The sequence below is a fragment of the Mastigoproctus giganteus genome, chromosome 4, assembly GCF_048544385.1.
Source record: "Mastigoproctus giganteus isolate SK-2022 chromosome 4, ASM4854438v1, whole genome shotgun sequence".
Lineage (NCBI taxonomy): Eukaryota > Metazoa > Arthropoda > Arachnida > Uropygi > Thelyphonidae > Mastigoproctus > Mastigoproctus giganteus.
In genome coordinates, this window is record NC_143578.1 from 5,124,173 (window position 1) to 5,148,001 (window position 23,829).

Sequence of the window (23,829 nt, forward strand, 5' to 3'; positions counted from 1 at the left end):
AAAGTTTCCAGCACCCCCTCCCCCCATACTTCTCCTTAAACCCATGCACGGTACTAAGTACTATAGGTTTTGATACCTTTTGTGTCTGGGGTTTTCATAAAAAAAAAAAAAAAAAAAAAAAAAATGGGAGGAGGCATTGTCATGCAACAAGGATCAGATGCTTTCTCGAAACTGCGGCTTCAAATGGGAAATATGCTTCAATAGTCTTTGAAGCACCTGTATGTAGAACAAAACATCGACTCTCTCCCCTTCACGTACAAATTCCTTGTGAATTGCACTGTTTGTCGAAAAAATGCAATCAGCATCATCTAGATCCTGGCATTCTTTAGATGAAACTTTTTGGGCCTTGGTGATGATTTTGAAGTCTACTGCATACTCTGATGCTTTGTCTCTTAAGTCATAATGAAACACCAAACATATCTCCAGTGATAAAATAGTAGAGAAAATTAGGATTGTCATGACAAGTCTGGATGAAGTCTTGCTCGTCATGAAGTTCTGCTCGTCCATGAGGCTATGCAGCACAAATTTTACAGACCTACCTATTCCCTAAATCTTCATACATAATTTTATGAATTGTCTCCTTATTCATATCCAACTCATCAGCTATCATTCTGAGGGTCAAATGACAATCTCTTGACATAATTTCCAGAACTTTTGCAACTCTCCTCATTTTGAGAAATTTATGGAAGCCACTTCTTGGGTCATCGCAAACATCCTCCCATTTTGTCTTTGGGCCACTTATATGAAAAACTTTATATTCAACTGTTTAATTATATAAACACACTGGCATGACTTAATCATGTTTCATCACCATAACAGTTTTTAACATTTCATACATTTCTGTTGTAGATCTTCCCACCTTAAAGCAAAAGTTGATATTTGTTTGTTGCTCTGTTACAAAATCATGAAACAGAACATTAATGCTGCTAATGAAACTAGTTGTTATTTGTAACCTGTCAGCCTGCTGGACAGTCTTTGTACCACCATCTGTTGGAGGAACTACAACATACCATTTTCGTTTATTTTGAATCTCATAAAACATGACCACAACAGCACCAGTCCAGGAACTTGATTGCCACACCTTGTATTAACATTCATGTTTTTCAGTCTACAGTTATTCTTCGTAAAAAAACACAAATGCATATAGAAATAAGTTTTTAAGTTTCAATACTTGAGTCCAAAGTAAAGTTTTTCATATAATACACGTTTGCATTATATGAAAAAAACTTTATATTCTACTATTTAATGAAATAAATTCAATTATTAAGTGAACAGGTTGATTCAGCATATTTTATTTTAAAAACAATGCAGTTTCAAGTACTAAAGTAATAAAGCTTTTCACTAAATGTTTAATATACACTATTTAGGATTAGATGCTGCTATACAGAACTCTTTCATAAATTCAGTGAATAAAAACTTTCAAGATGGTCCAATGAGGTTATTTACAAAACTATACAACTGGTCATCATCAAGAACACCAACAAATTTATCAACAACTTGACCATCTTTGATTCCAAGTACTGCTGGTACTGCTGATACCTTGAGAAAAGAAACAATTACAAATTAAAATGTTAAACAGCCAGTTTGCACATAAGAAAATAATATTATTTACATCAATAGACAGGTATAATTTTAATCATAAATTTTTTTTCCTTTAAATAAAAATAGAAGAAAACAAAAAAAAAGGTGATTTATAAAGATGTAATAGCAAGTTTGAATGGTATTAGCCATATGATGCTAGAAAGCTAATGTTTCTAGCTGCACGAGGGAGGGAAGGAGAAAAAATTAATGTTTCCATCTTCCTGTAGGACTGATCCAGTTGGCTCATTAATATCCACAAGGTGTCAGTCAAACTACCCATGGGGAAACATTCTATGACTAATAACTTACTGGAAAATGAAACTTTCCTACAATCCAGTCTACAATTCTACTTTGGTTTGAATTTAAACTCTAGGATTTAGCATCATTTAATACTGCAAAAATTTCACATAAATTCATTCGACTATACCCTCTCAGAGATATATTTTTGATATCACTTAGAAGAGGAGCAGTCCCAGCATCAATCCATGACAGCCTCCTACCTTCCCTAACCTTAGCCCATTCTGAAGAATAAATTATTAATTAAAATCCTTTGCTTCCTGTCATGTAGCCAATCTGTAATCCATCTAAGGATTCATTACCCATAGTTCCTACATGAAGGAATTTATTTATGCACACACATCATTTCTACTACCAAGGTTGTATAAATGCATCGTTTGATTATATCTCATATTGTGAATATCTTCACAACAAGTTGCCATGGTACTGCATTACCTCGAATAAGTAATGCTTCACGTATGGAGAAGACTAATGTTACTTATTCTCGGCGGATACCGTCACCCAGACAGTGCCGTTTTGAAGCTTATTGATGTATTTGCGTGGGATAATAGCTCTATTATCCACTTGTCCCTATTAGATTTAGAAAGCAAAAAAAAGTAGAGGAAAGTAATAGTAGGAGAGAGGGGCCCCTCCATAGCCAGGTGGGAAGGAGCAGCAGTGAATAGCACACGCTTCTTGATTAGACCGGGGTTCGAGCCTGTCACCACCAAATACGGAGGATGCGGAAAGGTCAGGAAATGATCACCGCATATCCCGGAGCAATATGGCCTTAGTTGCTAATGCTCCTAAAAACTAACTAACTAATAGTAGGAGATGAAGAAGAAAAGAAAAGAAACGTAGAAGAATGAAAGGGACAGTAACTCCTTCAACTGACACCACTCAAACTCCTCAAATAGACAATGATTACCTATTCTTGAAAAAATCTGGGCAGCATCAAGCTCCCCCTAGTGACCATTTCGGACCTTATCGACTTCTCATCAGTGGGTAGGCAGGTACCATGTTGTTGCAATAGTGAAAACCTGGTTATGAAGTATAACTCCACAATATAAGAGATGCCTGATGGTGTGGTGGTTTAATCTAAAAGATATTTCTAGGCTAAATGCCTAAGAGTATGAAGGAATTTATTTATTGATGCATGGGTAAAGCACACGCATCATTTATCTACTATTAAGGTAGTTTTAATGCATCATTTGATTATATCTCATATTGTGAATATCTTCACGAGTTGCCATGGTATTGTACTACTCCGAATAAGTAATGCTTCACCTATGGAGAAGACTGATGATACTTATTCTTGGCGGATACCACACAGACAGCACGATTTCGAAGCTTATTGGCTTCTCATCAGTGGGTGGTGGTATCTGCCGAGAATAAGTAACATTAGTCTTCTCAAGGGTAAATTACTATAATACCGGTGTACCTGGTCTGCCTCCATGTGACGGAGTGTGGGAAACGTTGGATCCCATTAGGGACCCAGCAGCTAAATGACCAGAGGAACAATGGTACATGACACTACACACATACTGTACAAAATCCTTACACTTTTAAACCTCTGGCATTGACAGTGTTTTGTTTCACACCTACAATGTATACTATGCAGAGATGGAGGATATCCCTGGTACTGTTTGACACTAAACACACTCTACACTCTACTAGACTTCTCCATGGGTGAAGCATTACATATTCGAAGTAGTGCAATACCATAGGAACTCGTTGTGAATGTTATGGTAACTTGTTGTGTATACTTCATAAGTGAATTGTCACTATTACAACAACAGGGTACCTGCCCACCCACCAATAAGAAGCCATTGAAAATACCGTTTGGGTGCTCATTTAGATACTCAATTTTGGCTCCTCAGTTAGTGACTCATGACAGGAAGTTACTAATTAAGGCTACTTGTTGTCCAACAAGTAACTTAAATAGGTCTGAAACTGATCACAACACTAGTTTTTAAAAAAATTATGTATTTGCCCAATGGGTGATATTATTTGATGAAAAATAATATTAGTCACTTTAGGTTGACTCGTGGAAGAATGTAACTGTTTCTAAAGAACCCAGGCTCTGTTGCTGTCGTGATGAAACGGATAAAAGTGTCCTGGATAGTCACGACAGAAAAAAAATAACAGTTTGCAGTATTTTCTCAAACTATTTCAATACCTGCATTTAAACAGTACGCTGTTTCCTGAAATGCACAAAAATAATTATAAACAATGATTATAATTTATTATGATTAATTTCATTTCACTAGATTTTAATCCAGTAAAGCATCAGTTTACCACAAAACGTGGTTCTTTTTAGGGTCTGAAGCCTAACGAAGGACCCTTATGTCACTCAGTTATCTGTCTGTCCGTCCCTATATCTTTGGAACCACTCAACCTACTGACTTGATGGGTGTACATGGGTCTGTATGTCATGTGGGCCAACATAACACCATATTGATCGTTGTTTACAAAAATTTGTCTGAGAAATGGGGAGTATAAAATGTGGGGGGGGGGACAAAAACGTCGACAACCTATAGTTTATTATACACCATTGGAAAGAGCTCAACGAGTAAGTTTAAAATATAATTTTAAAATATTTTTAAAATTAAAAATCGCAGCACCAGACAGGAAAATGTGAGTAATTTTTGTATCTCCCCCCTTTATTTCCGTCACTAATGGAGCTAAAAATTTAAAAATCACATTAGCTATGCATTATTTGATACTTATCAAGGGAAAACTATTCCCATTGAAATCTATCATTTCCTTTTTGTGTTAAAATTAAAACAATTTTTTATTGCACTTCGATAGTGTGCTTCTTTGTGTTAAGTAATTCTCCCTTTGGTGACAAAAAGGTTGCTAAATAGTTAGTTAATAATTCTATAAAGGTCATTTATAAATTTTGCGATGAGAAGTATTTTTTAACACTTTTCAAAGCTGAAGTTGTCTCGGCAAGGAGGTACTCAGAGCCAGTGTTGAGGCAGTGGTGGGGAGGTGCCTGTGCAGAGTCTTGCACAGTCCTCACCTGCCAGTCGTTTCTCCCCCAAGACTTTAATTGCTTCTCCAGGAAGAAGTTGCAGTCACTTCTCCTACCCTTGTCATTCACAACAACTGGAAAGACTCAAATAGACATTTGTGTTAGTTCCTCAGTTTTAAGCGTCAAGGCAGGGTACTAGAAACTTTTTTCAGTTACCATAAAGCTCTCTATTTGAGATACTACACTAACAACAATTCGTGACTACGGACTCTTCATCCTGAATGCCCAGCATTCAGTAGTTGACTGATTTATTGGGTTCTAAAATGTGATTGGATCTTTGCACTTGCTTACCTTTCAACAGTTTTCCTGCTGTTATTTTAATTTTCTGCTGATATTCTGACTGCCACAGAACGTCAAGATGCAAGACAGACTGATAATATTACTATCTTTTGCAAAATCCCACACGCTTTCAAACTGCACTGAAATGCAAGTTAAAGTCTTTGATTACAAATTTTACTAATAAAGTAGCTTGCTTTTCAAGAATTTGGAAGGACTTTACCAATACAGAAACTTTACTGTACATGAATAATGCACTTGCCTGGTAGAATGTGTATCTGCCTACCATCAAATAGACTCTGGTTGATTTCTCAGCTTTTTTTTTTTTTTTTTTTAAATAATATATAATCACATTTATAACACTTAAATTAAACAAATGCTTTGCTAAGTTGATATTGCCATTTTAATGAAATATAAAAAAGTAGTTACTCAGAGGAAAAAACAAACTACAAATAATTAAAACAAGTTGACCTAATCCGGCATATTGCCCTGTAATATTAAAATTCTGTCTTCCATATGGAATATTAAACTTACACATACACTAAACTTAACTACAGTATTAACTCTTAACATTTACCAGCACACATTCTTAATAATATTTTTCAGTAAAGTAAAATTTTCAAAAATATTTTTTATTAAAAAATTAAAGATATGTTATGAAGGTCAAAAATGACACAATGAGGACAATAACAGAAGAGAAACAGTTTTGCTAAAAGAATGGCAAAAATGTCACAGAAATCTTCAACTGCCCATACATCAGGACTGCAAACCCCAGAAACCGGAGAGATTGAAATCCAGGAATCCCCCATGGAAGCTAGGTGAGAAGCTTATTAAGACACATTTTAGCGATGATCAGGCTTGGCATGAAGAATGAACCACTTCAAACCCTGACCATCTGGGTTTAATCAATGATCTATGTAGAGCTATAACTGGTTTCAACTTACCAAGAAAGGAATGGACATCCCTGAATAGAATCTGAACAAGCTATGGAAGATGCAAGTTTTGGCTACACAAGTGGGGAAAAACTGAAAACCGATTCTGTGACTGTGACAATGTGCCACAGACCATCCAACATGTTATCATGGAGTGCCCAAAGAGGAGATTTGAAGGCTCCATCCAAGATCTACACAGTGCTACTGAATTCTATCAACTGGCTGAATAAACTGGACATTACATTTTAATTTACCAAAATGTTATCTATAACTTACTTTGTAAATATTGTTTTTAGGCTTATTGTAATTTACCTATATTTTTAATACTGTTTGTTATAAACGTATCCTCATTTTGCCATACGAAATAAATAAATAAAAGGTCAAAAATGAGGCTCCAGTTTAACTTTCCATGGTTAGGTTATCTAATCAGTAATTCACTTTTAATGCATGCTGTTTTATTTATATTTGTTTTAAAATAAAATTTTTCCACCAAGGAATTACAAAGAAAAAAAAAATTCATCATGTTCATCTAAAGTAATAAAAGCATAAACAAAACTCTTATCCATTATGCTGCTGGTTCCACTGTTCACTGCTGTGCTTATAATATCCTCATTTGTAATGTCGGATAATCAATTACCCAAACATATGATTTATCTAAGTAGATGCAAAACTTGAGGCTTATATCATAAATACATACGTTCAAAAAGTTTTGATAATATATAACAGATTTTATTTAATTAATTAAAACTGTTAATTCCAAATTGTAAAAGCAACAATTTGTTACTGATGTGGAGTTAGTGTTTTTTTTTTAAATTTAATCTAATTTTAATTCCCAAACATGCCTTTCACTCAACATACAAAAACTAAAAGAAGTGTTTCCCTCACTGATTTTATAGCAGTGTTTTTGATAATATTCCTTGTAATTCATATATTTGAGGGTATTGTTATGTTCATTTCAATAGGCTTTGTTGAAATTAACAGTAATTAAAAATTAATATCAGTTTAAAATTAATGCTAGTAATAATATATGAAACAAAAATAATTTTTAATTTAAAATGTTATTTTTCATTCATTATTACTTACATCATATTGCATTGCTAAATTGGTGTTATCATCAACATCCACTTTAGCCAAATGGACTTTCTCTTCTTTAGTTGCAACAATAGCCTCTAGACGTGGGCCCAATATCTTGCATGGCCCACACCAACTAAAAACCACATATCAGAAAACATGTTAATAAAAAAAGCAGAGTAACCAATTAATTTGCTTCATTGCTAGATAAACTATAACATATTCTGTTTGATAAAAAAAAGTTCCCAGACTGTACTGGAAAAAAAAAAAAAAAAAAACCTTTCATAAACTGAGCATGTGAGAGTTTCTTTCATATGCTGAATGATGCAAGGAATTGAAGTTTTTCTGCCCCAATTTTTCATTTAAAAAAAAAAAAAAAAAAATCACTCAATTTATTTGTCACTAAAAAGCAACTGTCAAATTCCACTTCACATATATATGAAGAACTAGAAATTAGTGAAATAATTAGCACTCATCCTGTGTGGAGTTTAATTTCTTAAAGAAGCATGGATTATTCTTAGGCATTTTGTAGTACTAACGCTACCACTTCAGTGACTGTAAAGACAGCAGAACTGGCAAATTATGGTGATATGATTTACATAACATTGTTAATTGTGATTGCACATTAATTTTATTATATGAGGCCTATTCAATAAAGAATGATAATTTTTCATGAAACCATACTGCCTGCTATTTCTAGCCAAGCTGTGGAATTTAAGACCAAACCAAGCTGCATCACATAGCAATTGTGCCATTCATTCATGCACACAGTGTGACCTTGGTGATCGGTCAAGTTCACTCTGTTCAGTTTTGCCTAAGTAATAATGGATGTGATATGTGATGAACACTATGCTCTCAAATTTTGTTTCTTTCTTAAAAACACATCAGCTGAAGTGTATGAAATGTTAAAAGCGGCATATGGTGAATCTACACTTGCATATAGCACATCTCACAGGTGGTTTAGCACGTTTAAAGCTGGATGTGATTCAATCACAAAAATTAGGGATCCTGGAGCTCCAACCCTGCTGTTACCACAGAGACGATAAATACAGTTTCTGTAATCGTCAGAGAAGATCATTGTATAACAGTAAGGCAAATGGCAGAGATGGTTGAGAATATCAGCAGGAAGTGCACACAATATTCTGCATGACCATTTGCACATGACATGTTTGTGCATGCTGGGTTCCAAGATTACTCACACTTCAGCAACAGCAAGTTGGCATGGAGGTTTGTCAGGAGCTGTAATGGATGGTTAATAAAGATAGTGGGGTTCTTTGCAAGATTAACAGCTGATGAGACATGGCCTCATTTTTGACCCAGAGAGTAAGTGACAAAGTGCTGTTTGGAAGTCTATGTCATTGAAAACACTGACAAAAGCAAAAGTTGTGACTTCTGCAGGAAAGGTTATGGTCATCTCTTATTTTTGACATTCAAGGAATGGCTTACCTGCATGTTGTGCCACTTCATAGGAACCGTAATGAAGCAATGTGAGACCTCACATTGCTCATACTGTTATCGTGTAGTGAGCCAGCATTAAGGTCAAAGATATTCCTCGTCCACCATGCAGCCCTGATGTTGCCCCTGTGATATATTTTTTTTATTTTCAAAGTTAAAGCTGCAAGGAAAACATTTCCAGTTGTCAGAAGTTGTAAAGAAATTGGAGGCAATTCTCAAATGCATATCAAAAAATGGCTTCCCCCATTTTTTCAAAAACAGCAAAAGTGTTGGAGTAAGTGTATTTCATCAAATGGGGACTACTGTGAAAAAAGGCCATAGAAATATGAATGATTAATAAAGTTATGTTGTGAAAAAAAAAATTATGATCATTCTTTATTGAACAACCCTTGTAGATTATTACACATTAATCTGATTTTTTTGCTTTTTTTAGGAGCATTAGCAACTAAGGCCATATTGCTCCGGGATATGCGGTGGTCATTCCCTGACCTTTCCGCATCCTCCGTATTTGGTAGTAATGGGCTCGAACCCCAGTCTAATCAAGAAGCGTGTGCTACGCACTGCTGCCCCTTCCCACCTGGCTATGGAGGCACCTCATTAATCTGATTGCACATTTATTATTTAGTAGTGCCAAAAAATTATGCAAGAAAGCAAGCTTATACAGGGTGTTTTAAAAATGATGGTCAATAATTAAAAGGTGAAAAGTACAAACTAAAATAAACAAAAAAGTCCCAGTGAACATTGGGTTACAAATCAACCATTTTTGAGATAATGCACATTTTCTATTAAGATCAGCCACTGACTATGGGAGCACTAGTTTAGCAAAAAGCTGTGAATCCTTTGCTAAGGGTGGTTTAATTAAACACAAGATAATACATTTTTAATTTTTGGTTTCAATACCACAGGATTTTACAGATGTTACATGTTACAAAAGTTGCTCAAAATGCTGTCCTTGCACCCGTACGCAGCTTTGTAGTCTTCTCTGCATTGAGTTCCAAATCCTCTCAGGCATTCCTGGGTCATTTCTTGCTGAAAGGCTCCTTCAACCCAACACAGCAATTCATCAACTGTGTTAATGTCAGAAGTGTACACCAAGCTTTTTACATGACCCCAGATATAAACATCCATAGGATTTAAGTCTGCTGATCTGGGAGGCCACATTACAGGCCCACCTCTACCTATCCACTGTTGACCATACCTTCTAGTTATATACTGAGTCACAACTCGAGCAAAATGTGTCGGTGCACCATTATACATAAACCACGTTCTGGCATTGCTGAAGTGGAAATTATCATCATCAAGGAGGTCTGGAAGAACATTCTGCAGGAACTGAAGGTACAGCTCTCCTGTTAGCCTGTTTGGCAGAAAGTGTGGTCCAATTAGACGGCCTCCTAGTAGTCCTGCCCAGACATTCAACAAGAAACTTTGCTGATGTTGTGACTCATGAATTGCTTTAGGATTTTCGTCGGACCAAATATGACAATTATGAAAATTAAAAATACCGTTACGAGTAAACCCAGCTTCATCAGTGAACAAAATGTTATTTAAAAATTGGGGGTTCAGGACACACTGTTGTTGATTCCACTGGCAGAAGTTCACTCTAGGAGGATAGTCTATTGCTGAGACCTAGTACAGGCTGGATATGGTAGGAGTACAGTAATTGGTGATGTAAAATTTGCCACACACTGCTATGACAGTACACACTCTAGCAGAGCAACCCTCCTTGTCGAAATTCCTAGATTTTATTCTATTCTTTCTAACACCCTTTCCTCAACATCAGGTGTTGTGCTTCTGGGCCTACCTGTTCGTACTACATGTGTGAAGCGCCAGTGTTCTCTAAGGCGTTGTGTACCCTGATGAATGTGTGCCTTGGGCTGCTTCGGTGAAGAAATGCTTCTTGGTACAAACGTGCAGCCTCGAGTGCACTGCTGTTGTCTTTACCACACATGAAGTGCATACTCTTCATTGCTGTAACCTCTTTCCATGTTGACTATCCTTTGACAAGTACTAGTATGCCTGCTACATCTCAGAGCATTGAACAAACAAGTCAGTGATGGATCCTAACTAGAAATGTGCAATGTCTCAAAAATAATTCACTTAAGGACCCATGTTTACTAGGCTTTTTTTGCATATTGTAGTCTGTACAGTTCACCTTTAAATTATTGACCTTCACTTTTGAAACACCCTGTATAACATCAGACAAAAAAAAAAAAAAAAAAACCCACTTCACCCCTCTGTTCGTTCAAAATACCTGTCCAGCTGAGCCTTAAACTTATTTAGGCTATCAACCTCCACCACAAGGGATGGAAGTCTGTTCCACCAACCAACCACCCGCTGGCTAAAGGCAAATTTCCGCACGTCTATCCTACATCTATCTTTCCTCAATTTGAATTTATGCCCTCTCAGGTGATTATTCTGAGCTAGAGAAAGAATCCCATCAGCATTGAGCATGCTCAAACCATTCAAGGCTTTATACACCTCTATCAGATCACCTCGCTGGTGCCTAGTCTTCAGACACTGTAATTTGCAAAACTTAAGCCTTTCTTCGTAAGAGCACCCCTTTGTTCCATTCACTAATCTTGTTGCCCTTCTCTGTACTCGTTCCAGCAGCTCTACATCCTTCTTGAAATGAGGCCTCCACACCTGTATACAGTACTCTAGGTGTGGCCTGACCATTGCCTTATGCAAGGGAATAATCACCTTCTTATCCCTGCTGGAAAAATTCCTGTATATCATTGACAATACTCCATGAGCTACTCTTGCAGCCCGTCTGCACTGTCAGAGAACTTCATATCTGCCTGCACAACCACCCCCAAGTCCCTTTCATTCTCTACCACTGTCAGTGTAGTACCACAGAGTTGATACGTTGCTAATTTAACACTGCAATTTTTACGGTATAGTGTAACGCATACCTTGAACTTCATAGCATTGGGGTTGCTGTTTCCCATGTGTAGTACTTTACATTTGTCAATGTTAAACTTCATTTGCCACCTCTCAGCCCATCTGCTCAACCTTTCCAGATCCTGTTGCAGCAGCATAGTGTCAGTAGTGTCCTTGACAACCCTGCCAACCTTTGTATCGTCTGCAAACTTGGACATTAAGCTTGATATACCATCATCAATATCATTTATAAATACAGAAAACAATAATGGACCCAACACTGAGCCCTGAGGGACTCCACTAATAACATTAGTCCACGATGAGCAGTGTCCATTGATTACCACTCTCTGTCTCCTCCCCCTCAACCACCCCTTTATCCATAGCAGCAATTTGCCTCCAATGTCACAACGCTCCAATTTGTGTAGCAGTCTTCCATGTGCAACAGTATCAAAAGCCTTTCTAAGATCCAAGTATATAATATCAAAGTTATTCCCTGCATCCAGTTCTTTTGTGACTGCATCATAGTATCCAATCAAGTTGGTCAGGCAAGACTTCCCCTTAACAAAACCATGCTGTGTCTGAGCTATAACTGAAGTCTTGTCTAAATGATCCTGCAGTGCTTCTTTAACCAGTGCCTCCATTAATTTTTCTGGAACAGAAAATAAGCTCACAGGTCTATAATTACTTGTGTCAGCCTTTGATCCTCCTTTGTGAATTGGGGTCACATTTGCACATTTCCAGTCTATGGGTACCTCCCCTGAGTCCAAGGAAGCTCTCATAATTATGGCTAAGGGTTTGCTTACTTCCTTTGCTGCCTCCTTTAATATAACTGGATAGATCCCATCCACCTCGGGTGCCTTTCTTGTGTTTATCTTCAACAGTTTCTCCTCCACTTTACTCCCAGTTATTTCAAGATTCTGTAGCTTACTGCTAGAGTTGAATACACCTCTGGCATTCCCCACGCTGAATAACTCCTCATGTGTGAATGTCGATGCAAAATATTCATTTAGTTTGTTAGCTACCTGAGCAGGATCATCAACAGTTGACCCATCAATATCAAGTGGACCAATCTGATTCATCCCCTTCCTTCTGGAGTTTACATAAGTAAAGAACTCTTTGCTGTTTTTCTTTGCATCCCTTGCCAAGGATTTCTCGTAATCTGTCTTTGCCTGCCTAACCTCCTTTGTAACTTGGTTGCATATAAACTTGCATCTATCATAGGCTTCTGTGTCATGTGTTAATTTGTAAGTATCCCATGCATTTTTCTTCTCTGCCATATGCCTCATTAGTTCATCTGACATCCATTTTGGCCTAAACCTTGAACAATATTTCTTAGTTGGTATGTAAAGCCTAGTAGCTTCCAAGATAAGTTCTTTGAATGCTTCCCATTTTGAATTTGCTGTTGGTAACATCATCAGTTGGTCCCACTGTATAGAATTTAAATACTGTCTCAGTCCATCGTAGTCGCCTTTACGGAAGCAATAACCCTTCCCTTTACCCCTAATGGTAGTTACCTCTTTGAGTAAATCCCACTTCAGCACACTGTGAACACTGCCACCTAGTGGTTCATTTATCTGCAGATTCTTAATGCATGAAGAATCACTGCTGATAATCAAATCAAGAGTATTACTCCCTCTAGTTGCCTCCCGAACATGCTGATGTAGAAAACAATCATCCAATAAATCCACAAAAGCCCTGCTAGTGTGTGAGTAACCAGCCCCCAAATTCCAGTCAATATCTGGGAAATTAAAATCTCCCATTATAAGACTCTCTGATTTACTGGCCCACTCTATTTCCCTGTACAGTTCCTTATTATACTCATCAGAGTCATTAGGCCTATAGCACACTCCTACTCTCAATTTTGATCTCCCAATGCTTATGTCATACCAAACTGGCTCAACACTGCACTGTCCAGCGATGTCGACTGGCTTCACTTCCTTGGTTTTTATGTGTTTCTTAACTAATAGCATAACCCCTCCCCCCTTCCTATCCTGTCTATCCTTTCTGTAGACGTTGTACTCTCCAAATTGCAGTTCTGCATCCCTTATATCTGTGTGACACCACGTCTCTGATATCCCAACAATATCTGCCTTTGATGTTTTGAGCAATACCTCAAATTCATCAAATTTATTTACTAAACTCCTAGCATTGGTGTACACGCAAGTATACCTGCACCTGTTTCTATTCTTAGCTACCCTAACACAACCCATGTGTTTACTTGTACTGCAATGGCTCGCAGCAGTCTCTGAAATACCATGCATCTTGTTTTTCAGGCTTCTGCTCATTCTAATAGAAGCAGTGCAAGAATCTCTTTCACCTCTGCCAGTGGCTACTGTCAATCTATTGGTCTTTGTCTCCCCCCAAGCTAGCAGTTTTCCGACCCACCTGACACTGTCTCGATAGCATCAGCAAATATTCTTGCACCCTTTCTATTTAAGTGTATCCCATCCCTGTAGAAGCAATCTCTCCTGTTAACAAGTACAGTCCAGGCTGAAAAAAATTCTACCCCTTGAGCCTTGCACAATCTTTCCAGGGCCAAATTGATCGACAAGGCTCTCATCATATACTCCCTCCTATATGTAGCTCAAAGGTTCTAATCACTTATTGCACATATATCTTTTTTGTTTAGCTAAGGAATTTTTACTTTCTAGCAAGGATATAACTAATTTAACACTGCAATTTTTACGGTATAGTGTAACGTATACCTTGAACTTCATAGCATTGGGCATAACATAAAACTAGATAGCATAATACATATCACTGCATTTAAGAATCTATTAACTTAGTGTAGTGTTGTCAATCAAATATATTAATTTTCATTGTTAATCAAACTGCATTTAAATGGAATTCATGTCCGAGACTAGAGCAGCAAAGCATTGGGTACAAAGCAGCAAGAGTGCTGTGGTGGAAAAGAAATGAAGGAACAATTTTCTAACACATCACAGCCTAAAAAAATGTATAAACTGTGAAATGTTTGCAGACCTTTTTGGAACAGGATGTGATCAAGCCAAGGAGGATGTCTTTGTGTGTGTGCTAGGTGCACAGAGTGTGAAAAAATTAGGAACCAACTCAGCATTCCGATGGGCATTTATGAGAGTTTCAAGGGTAGGGTAGATACCCTTGAAGGAATTAAAATAGGAGAGCCCATCAAGCTCTCAGCTGCCCAACTCCATGCCAGAGCTCATTCTTGTGCATCAGGCAACACCGTGGCAATCTTCAAGGCAGAATGTGCTGGTCCCACAGAAGCTGGTTCTTGTCGGTGACTGTATTGTCAAGGAAAAGGGAAATATGCTGTGCAAGAAGGATAGGTGGATAAGGCCTAGGGTATGTCTGCCAGGGGAAAAAGTAGATGACATTGTGCAGATATCTTTTATTGGCACAAAAGGTGATACTTTTGTGCATGTTGACACCACTGATATTAAAAGTGAGAGATCTGAGGACTTACTTAACAAGTACAGGGCAACATTCGTAAAAAGTCATGAGTCAAGGACTGCATTTGAAAGTGTCTGCAATTCTGCCCAGACACGATAGGAAGGAGTATATGTTGAAAGCCTTGTCAATCAATTCAGCCCTGGAGAGAATGTGCAAGTGATTAGTTAATAATTTATAAAAAGAATATGAATATGTATAGCATAAATAATTTATGAAGACAGTGCATAAGGGTTCAATGAAGGGAAGTGTTAAGAATTTAACTTTTTTTTTTTTCTTCTTCCCCTCTGGAGTGAGCCTCCCAGGGATGTGTTTTTTTTTGTTGTTGTCTCACACTCAGACCCTAAGCATCCTACCTACTGGAACTAGCCCACCTTCACGTGATGTGGACGAGTACTCAGAAGCAGCTTTCCAGGTGAATTCTGCTTCTGGGTAGCTAAGCTGCCAGCAGAAAACAACACAACATGCACTAACTACAAAAACATAACATTACTACATGTTTGGCCCATTTTTACAGCCTGTAAAATTACAGTGATATGGGGCAGATCTGAACTGACATTCTGGGAGACACCCTTAATAACATGTCCACACATGTCAGAGCAGAGAGGGGACCTTAATGGCACTTTTTCTCTGCTCTGTATCTTTGTAGCTGTTAGTTAGCTATGAAGATAGTGAATTTCTTAGAATTTCTTATCATACATGAAGGAGAATGGCTGCAACAGGCTGGGGATCTGTTGTGAAGAAAGATAGGAAATACTGGGCAAAGTAAGAAGAATCATATTTTTGCAAGTTATTTAATGTAGTTTCAGCTTGTTTAAATAGCTATTGTTTTTGGTTTTTTGTTTTCCTTTCTTTCTACAAAGTAAGTAGAGGGGATAAAACTAGAACTCACAAGGTTACAAGAAAATTATTTCTTATGTTAAAAATTGGGCTTGATTACATCACACACCAGCAGAAGGGAAACCTAGTATCAATATTTTGGCCTAATGACATTAGAGATGAACAATGTTAGGCTAACCAAACAGAATTATAACTGACAGAATAAATATTATAGCAAACATATTTTTTTTTTCTTCCCTTAAGTAACTCTCGATTCAATGTTACTGGTTCCTAGAACCAATTTTGCTTATCATCACTATTTCAACCAAGTTAATGACTTTATTTAATCAAAAGGGGTTTAAGACAAGGACGTTCCTCCCCCCTCTCTCTCTGTCCCCCATTGTTCATTTACTCAGAACAGCATTAGCAAAGACACATAATGCAAGAAAGCAAACTTATGTAGCATCAGTCAAAAAAAAAAAAAAAAAAAAAGTTATTTCACCCATCCACTCACTCAAATGTTTGTCAAGTTCTGCTTGAATCTATTTAAGCTATCAACTTTTACAACGACAGATGGAAGTTTGTTCCAGCAATCAACCACCCGCTGGCTAAAGGCAAACTTTCTCACATCTATCCTACAACCGTCTTTCCTCAATTTGAATTTAGGCCCTCTCAGGCGATTATTCTGAGCAAGAGGAAGGATCTCCTCTGCATTGTGCATGCTCAAATCATTCAAGGCTTTATACAAGTCTATCAGATCACCTTGCAGGTGCCTAGTCTCCAGACACTAATTTTCAAAACTTAAGCCTTTCTTCGTAAGAGCAACCCTTTGTTTCATTCACTAATCTTGTTGCCCTTCTCTGTACTCGTTCCAATAGCTCTACATCCTTCTTAAAATGAGGCCTCCAGACCTGCATACAGTACTCAAGGTGTGGCCTGACCATTGCCTTATACAAGGGGATAATCACCTCCATATCCCTACTTGAAAAATTCCTGTATATCATTAACAAGACACCATGAGCTACTCTTGCAGACCGTCTGCACTGCTCAGAAAACTTCATATCTCCCTGCACAATTACCTCCAGGTCCTTTTCATTCCCTACCACTGTCAGTGTGGTACCACAGAGTTGATATGTTACTCTGGGATTACTGCTTTCCATATGTAGTACTTTACATTTGTCAATGTTAAACTTCATTTGCCACCTCTCAGCCCATCTGCTCAAGTTTTCTAGATCCTGTGGCAGCAATGTACTGTCAGTGTCATAACAACCCTGCTAACCTTCGTATTGTCTGCAAACGTGGACATTAAGCCTGATATACCATCATCAATATCATTTATATATACAGAACACAACAATGGACTCAACACTGAACCCTGAGGGACTCCACTAATAACATTAGTCCACGAAGAGTAGTGTCCATTGATTACCACTCTGTCTTCTCCCACTCAACCATCACTTTATCCATAGCAGCAATTTGCTTCCAATGCCACACTGCTCCAATTTGTGCAGCAGTCTTCCATGTGCAACAGTATCAAAGGCTTCTAAGATCCAAATATATCATATCAAAATTATTCTTTGCATTCAGTTCCTTTGTGACTACATCATAGTATCCAATCAAATTAGCCAGACAAGACTTCCCGTTAACAAACCCACGCTGTGTCCGAGCTATAACTGAAGTCTTGTCTAGATGATCCTGCAATGCTTCTTTAACCAGTGCCCCCATTAATTTCCCTGGAACAGAAGTTAAAACTAACAGGTCTGTAATTACCTGTCTCCCTTTGACCCTCCTTTGTGGATTGGGGTCACATTTAGACATCTTCAGTCCAAGGGTAGCTCTCCTGAGTCCAGGGAAGCTCTCATAATTATGGCTAAGGGTTTGCTTACTTCCTTTGCCATCTCCTTTCAGATAACCCGGATAGATTCCATCCACCCCAGGTGCCTTTCTTGTGTTTATCTTCAACAATTTCTCCTCCACTTTACTCTCAGTTATTACAAGATTATCTAGCTTACTGCTAGAACTGAATACAACTCTGGCATTCCCCTCCTGGAATAACTCCTCATGTGTGAATGTTGATGCAAAATATTCATTTAGTTTGTTAGCTACCTGAGCACGATCATCAACAGTTGAACCATCGACATCCAGTGGACCAATCGATCCTAACGTATATGATCCTCTACCTGATCCTCCCGTTAAAGTCTTGAAACGTCTGGAAGCAAATGTTAATAAACTTGTCCACGCATGGCTTAAAGATAAGAAGATCCCGACCGCGACTCACCATCTTCTGCGTGCTACTGGCTGCCAACTACCGCAATTCTACGGATTACCAAAGATCCATAAACCGGGTATTCCTCTCAGACCTATAGTGTCTTGCTGCAGTGCCCCAACGTATGAACTGTCCAAACACATTGCGAGCCTCCTCTCGCCTCTTATAGGTAATACATCTCACACCGTTAAAAACAGCAGTGAATTCATTAACACCATTAAGGACATTTCAATCCCTGATAACTCTGTCATGGCATCATTTGACGTGGTTTCTTTATTCACCTCGATTCCCGTCCAACAGGCCGTGCACTGCGCCAGAAGGCTCCTTGAGAGCGACTTAAGCCTCCAATCCAGGACGTCACTATCCACTGATGACATCTGTACCGCCCTCAACCTATGCCTCTCTAGCAGCATCTTCACCTTTGAAGACTCACTCTACAAACAAGTACATGGCACTGCTATGGGTGCCCCTGTCAGTTCCATAGTAGCTAACATCGCCATGGAAGATCTGGAGAAGCAGATACACCAGAACCCACCTACACCTATTACAACGTGGTGTAGATATGTCGACGATATTTTTACCATAATACCACGTGGTTCTGAAACCGTACTACTAGAATACCTCAACTCTCTATCCAATTTCATCAAGTTTACCGTAGAATCAGAGGTGGACGGTTCGCTCCCGTTTCTGGACGTGCTAGTGCATCGCGTAGGCCCACATCTAGAGACCTCAGTATACCGCAAACCCATGTGGTGCGGTCAATTCACCAACTAAGGGTCCGGCCACGCTCCAAGCCATCTCAATAGCACTGCCCGCACCCTGTTCTCCAGGGCCTGGAGCCATTCCAGCACCGACACAATTAGACGTAACGAGATCTCCCGTGTGAAGGCGGACTTAACCAGATGCGGTTATCCATCCCATGTACTAAACAGATGCTTGTTACAGGCACAAGAACTTACTTCCAACCCAAGACCTCCGAAGCAAGTCGGCATATCATCCGCCTACATTCCGTACTATCCAGGAGTGTCAGGACGTATCTCGAAGATCCTGAGAAGTTACAACATAAAATGTGTACAATTACCAGGTAGGAACCTACGTTCACTTGTCTCCAGTGTGAAGACCCCTGTCACACCTGTCTTACGCAGCAATGTAGTGTACCGTATCACCTGTAGGGCCTGTAACAGTTGCTACGTAGGTGAGACATCGAGACGTCTCCAGGATCCCCTCATGGAACACGACAGAGCAATCCGGCTTGCCGAAACTGACCAGTCCGCGCTTGCAGAACATTTTTGGGCTACCAACCACAATCTTGACCCCAAGCGCGACTTTGAGATAGTGGACCACGCGCGACACTTTCGCCACCGCCTATGGCTAGAGTCACTAAACATAATGAACAACCCTAAGGCATTAAATCGCCAGAAAGGCATGCGTATACATCCAATCCTGGAGACAACCGTTTTATTGATGGATGATCACTGGCGCAAGGCAGCACACGTCCGTGCTACAACAATGACGAATGAGTAACGTGCCACACTTTGCTTGTAATGTATTCAAATTTGTCAGTTGACGAAGGGACACGAGTTCCGAAAGCTACTGAAATATTTTATTTTATTTTATTTTATACTGGGTATACTTTAAATAAATATCTATTTGTTAAACTATGTACCCCAGTACTCCAGGCCCATTTGTCACTGAACTCTTTCCTGTTTTTGTTTACATCCTTTCCACAGATTTCTTGTAATCTGCCTTCACCTAACCTCCTTTGTAACTTGGTTGCAGACCAGCTTATATCTTCCATAGGCTTCTGTGTCACCTAATAATTTATATGCATCCCATGCATTTTTCTTCTCTGCCACATGTCTCATTAGTTCATCTGACATCGATTTAGGCCTAAATCTTGAATAATATTTTCTTTGTTGGTATGAAAAGCCTAGTAGCTTCCAAGATTAATTCTTTGAATGCTTCCCGTTTTGAATTTGCTTTTGGTAACATCATCAGTTGATTCGACCATACAGAATTTAAATAATGTCTCAGACCACCATAGTCACCTTTACGAAAGCAAACATCCTTCCCTTTACCCTTGATGGTAGTTACCTCTTTGAGTAAATCCCACTTCAGCACACTGTGAAGTGTGCTGAAGTGGGATTTATCTTTCCTTTTATCTGCAGATTCTTTCCTTTATCTGCAGATTCTTGACGCATGAAGAATCACTACTAATAATCAGATAAAGAGTATTACTCCCTCTACTTGCCTCCTGAACATGCTGCTGTAGAAAACAATCATCGAATAAATCCACAAAAGGCTTGCTAGTGTGTGAGTGACCAACCCACAAATTCCAGTCATTATCTGGGAAATTAAAATCCCCCATTATAAGACACTAATTTACTGGCCCACTATTTCTCTGCACAATTGCTCATTATACTCATCAGATTCATTAGGCCTATAACACACACCTACTCTCATTTTACCTTTCCCAGTGCTTATGTCACACAAAAGACTCAATGTTGCATTGTCCACCTACATCAATTGGATGCACTACCTTAGATTTTGTGTTTCTTAATTAACAGCATAACCCCTCCTCCCTTCCTGTTCTGTCTATCCTTTCTGTACACATTGTACTTCCCAAATTCCAGTTCTGCACTGCTTATGTCTGTGTAACACCATGTCTCTGATATCCCAACAATATCTGCCTTTGATGTCTTGACTAGCACATCAAGCTCATCGAATTTATTAACTATACTCCTAGCATTGGTGTACATGCAAGTATACATGCACATATAATAGTCCAAAAAACGCTGGAAAACAGGAAAAAAGAATTATTATAAATGGAATAACAATCAATAATTTAAGATATGCAGATGATATGCTATTAATAGCAATAACCTCCAAAATTTGTTAGAAGCAAAGGAAAAATAAAGTGAAACTCCTAGGCCCACGTACGTTGAAATTGGTCAACTGAAAGTACAATTGACAATAAATCAGTAAATGACGAGATGAATGAATGAAAAATATCTTTTTTAAAGTTCAACACACGCCGTACTAAGTAGTATAGCTTTCAATATCTATTGGCCCTTTAGATAGTATTTTAGTTGTTTTGTGATTATTACTTACGTTGCATGAAAATCTACTATGACCGGAATGTCACTCTGCAGTACTCTTTCTTTGAAGTCATCATTATCTTGAATATTAAAGCATTCTCTTCTGGAGACACTCAGACTAAGCTGTCTATAACAACAAGAAATACTCTTATTTGTTAGATTTGAGAAGCCACAATTATTTACACAGTCAAAACTACCTCGAGAGGCCGGCACGACCGAAAAAACGCAACGATTTGAATTCGTGATATTTATATTTTTCAATACACGTTTGGACAAAAGTAAAGGCGCTCGTTTCGTTATATTACTGTAACGAAAACAAATTCTAGACATATTCTTCACGCTTAAGTAAAGGCAAAAATTAAACGCAAAAGATAACACACGTGCCACACACCTCTCGAACTGTTAAATACTCAGTAAACTTTGCTATTGTATAGAGGGCCAAGACGGGATAATTAATTTATGAATTAATTGAGAAAAAAGCCCTCGCAGGTGGTTTGCGGATAGCGTCGTCGTTCCATTACTTTTTTTAAAAACACTGCATGAAAAAAAAGGCCTGCATTCCACTTCCAGTTGCCAGTTTCAATTACACATAATTCTACGTCGGGTGGGAGGAACTTTTATGAGCTATTTACTTAATGGAAACAGCTCATAGTTGACCTGGCATCAGGACACTATTGATTTTCCTCCAATTATCGGGTATGTTATCCCTAAAAACGCGCAGACTAATAAAAGAATGTTCTTGATTTACACTGAGTGGGCAGAAATCATGGGATTTCGCTCAAAATAATCACCTGAGAGGGCATAGATTCAAATTGAGGAAAGAGAGATGTAGGATAGACGTGCAGAAATTTGCCTTTAGCCAGCGGGTGGTTGGTTGGTTGGTGGAACAGACTTACATCCCTTGTCGTGGAAGTTGATAACCTAAATAAGTTTAAGGCTTAGCTGGACAGGTATTTTGAACGAACAGAGGGGTGAGTGTGGAAGTGGTTTTTTTTTTTTTTTTTTTTTTTGGCTGATGCTGCATAAGCTTGCTTTCTTGCATCAAATGCCTCTACTAATGCTAATGCTAATGATAATGATACCTACCTGGTATCGAATAGGCCCACCCTTCGCCCGGATGACGGCAATCACACAGCGAGGCATTGAATCTAGTAGTTCAAGAAAGCGTTCCACGGGTATTTCCATCCATGTTTGCTGCATCGTTGTCCACAATTCCGTCGCATTCTGAGTAGAGGATCAAATAGTTCGAACGTACCTTTTCATAGTATCCCAAAGTTGCTCCACAGGGTTCATGTCTGGTGAACGGGGAGGCCATTCCATGGTGGTAAAATCTTATTCAAGGTTTGGGCCTAAATGGATGTCAGCGAATTAATGAGACATATGGCAGAGAAGAAAAATGCATGGGATACATATAAATTAATGGGTGAGATGGAAGCCTGTGATAGATATAAGCTAGTCTGTAACCAAGTCACAAATGAGATTAGGCAGACAAAGGCAGATCCAAGTATATGCTATCAAAATTACTTTTGGCAATCAGCTCCTTTGTGACCACATCACAGTACCCAATCAAATTGGTCAGACAAGACCTCCCTTTAACAAACCCATGCTGTGTGTTAACTATTACTGCAGGTATGTCTAGATGATCCTGCAATAACCAGTGATTCCATTATTAACCGCGGAACATAAGCTAAACTAACAGGTTTGCAGTTACTTGTGTCACCTTTTGAACCCCTTTGTGAATTGGTGAGACATTTGTACCCTTCGAGTCCATGGGAACCTCTCATAATTATGACCAAGAGTTTGCTATCTTTTTTAATATAACTGGATAGATCCCGTCCACCCCAAATGCCTTCCTTATGTTTAACTTCAACAATTTCTCCTCCACTTTGCTCTCAGTTATTAGAAAATCACTTAGTCTCTGTTAGCGTTTGATAAACTTCTGACATTCCACTCATTGAATAACTGCTCATTTGACTGCACAATTGCTCCCAGGTCTTTTTTACTTTCCACTTCCCTGAGACAGTACCACCCAGTTGGTACGTTTCTCTTCGGTTATTGCTACCCATTTGCAGTACTTGGCATTTGTCAATGTTAAACTTCAGTTGGCTCTTCTCATCCCACTTGTCCACTTGTAGAAGACAAAGCTTTAGAAAGGATTCAAAGAACAACCAAATTGGTTGGGGGTGTTCACATGAAGAACGGCTTAGGATATGCTGCTGCGAAACTTGGGAACAGACATATCAGTGAAAATCTGGTTGAGGTATATAATGCCCTGAATGGAATCACTAAAGGGAATGGAGGAGTCTATTTTCACTTGTAGGAGAAACAAGAAGTGGAGGCTGCAAATGTGAAATTCTGATAAGTAACAAAACTTTGAATCTTTCATTTACCATCTCAATGAAAGCGGAGCGCTTTCATTGAGATGATTTTTTTTTTTTCAGAATCAAAAATCGATAGCTTCTTTGCAGCATTTAGCCATTATAATATTAGTAATAAGAGGAATAGAACAACTAGTGATGAATAGAGAGTGTTTCAAATATCAGTTTTGAAATTAATAAGATGCCAGCCCACACTGCGCTATCGGTTCACAACTTGACTGAAAGAGTAATATTTTGGGTATTTGGAGAACGTCCATGAGCATTAAAGGCAGTAAAATTGATATTAGTGTACAAGTTCTACTGTTATAAATTTTAGTTTAATTAATGTGCG

At 38.4% G+C, this 23,829-nt stretch overlaps 1 protein-coding gene across 1 annotated transcript; it reads right to left on the reverse strand.

The window, feature by feature from the left end:
- Positions 1 to 1,348: 1,348 nt before the first annotated feature.
- On the reverse strand, positions 1,349 to 21,487 carry LOC150086355 (thioredoxin, mitochondrial-like). Its single transcript, XM_090371325.1, has 3 exons — positions 21,134 to 21,487; positions 7,186 to 7,309; positions 1,349 to 1,539 (listed from the first exon to the last, which is right to left on the reverse strand). The coding sequence occupies exons 1-3, from the start codon at positions 21,448 to 21,450 to the stop codon at positions 1,420 to 1,422; spliced, it is 561 nt and encodes a 186-aa protein (XP_090227451.1). The 5' UTR covers positions 21,451 to 21,487; the 3' UTR covers positions 1,349 to 1,419.
- Between the last annotated feature and the right edge of the window lie 2,342 nt (positions 21,488 to 23,829).

Bases quoted from the DNA above. Each gene is read 5' to 3' on its own strand.
- LOC150086355 (XM_090371325.1), bottom strand. From the start codon at position 21,450: ATGTCTAGAATTTGTTTTCGTTACAGTAATATAACGAAACGAGCGCCT. The intron at 7,310-21,133 runs GTAAGTAATAAT...TGTGGTTTTTAG, and splicing joins ATAGTAGATTTTCATGCAAC to TTGGTGTGGGCCATGCAAGA. The intron at 1,540-7,185 runs GTAAGTAATAAT...TCTTTTCTCAAG, and splicing joins ATTTAGCAATGCAATATGAT to GTATCAGCAGTACCAGCAGT.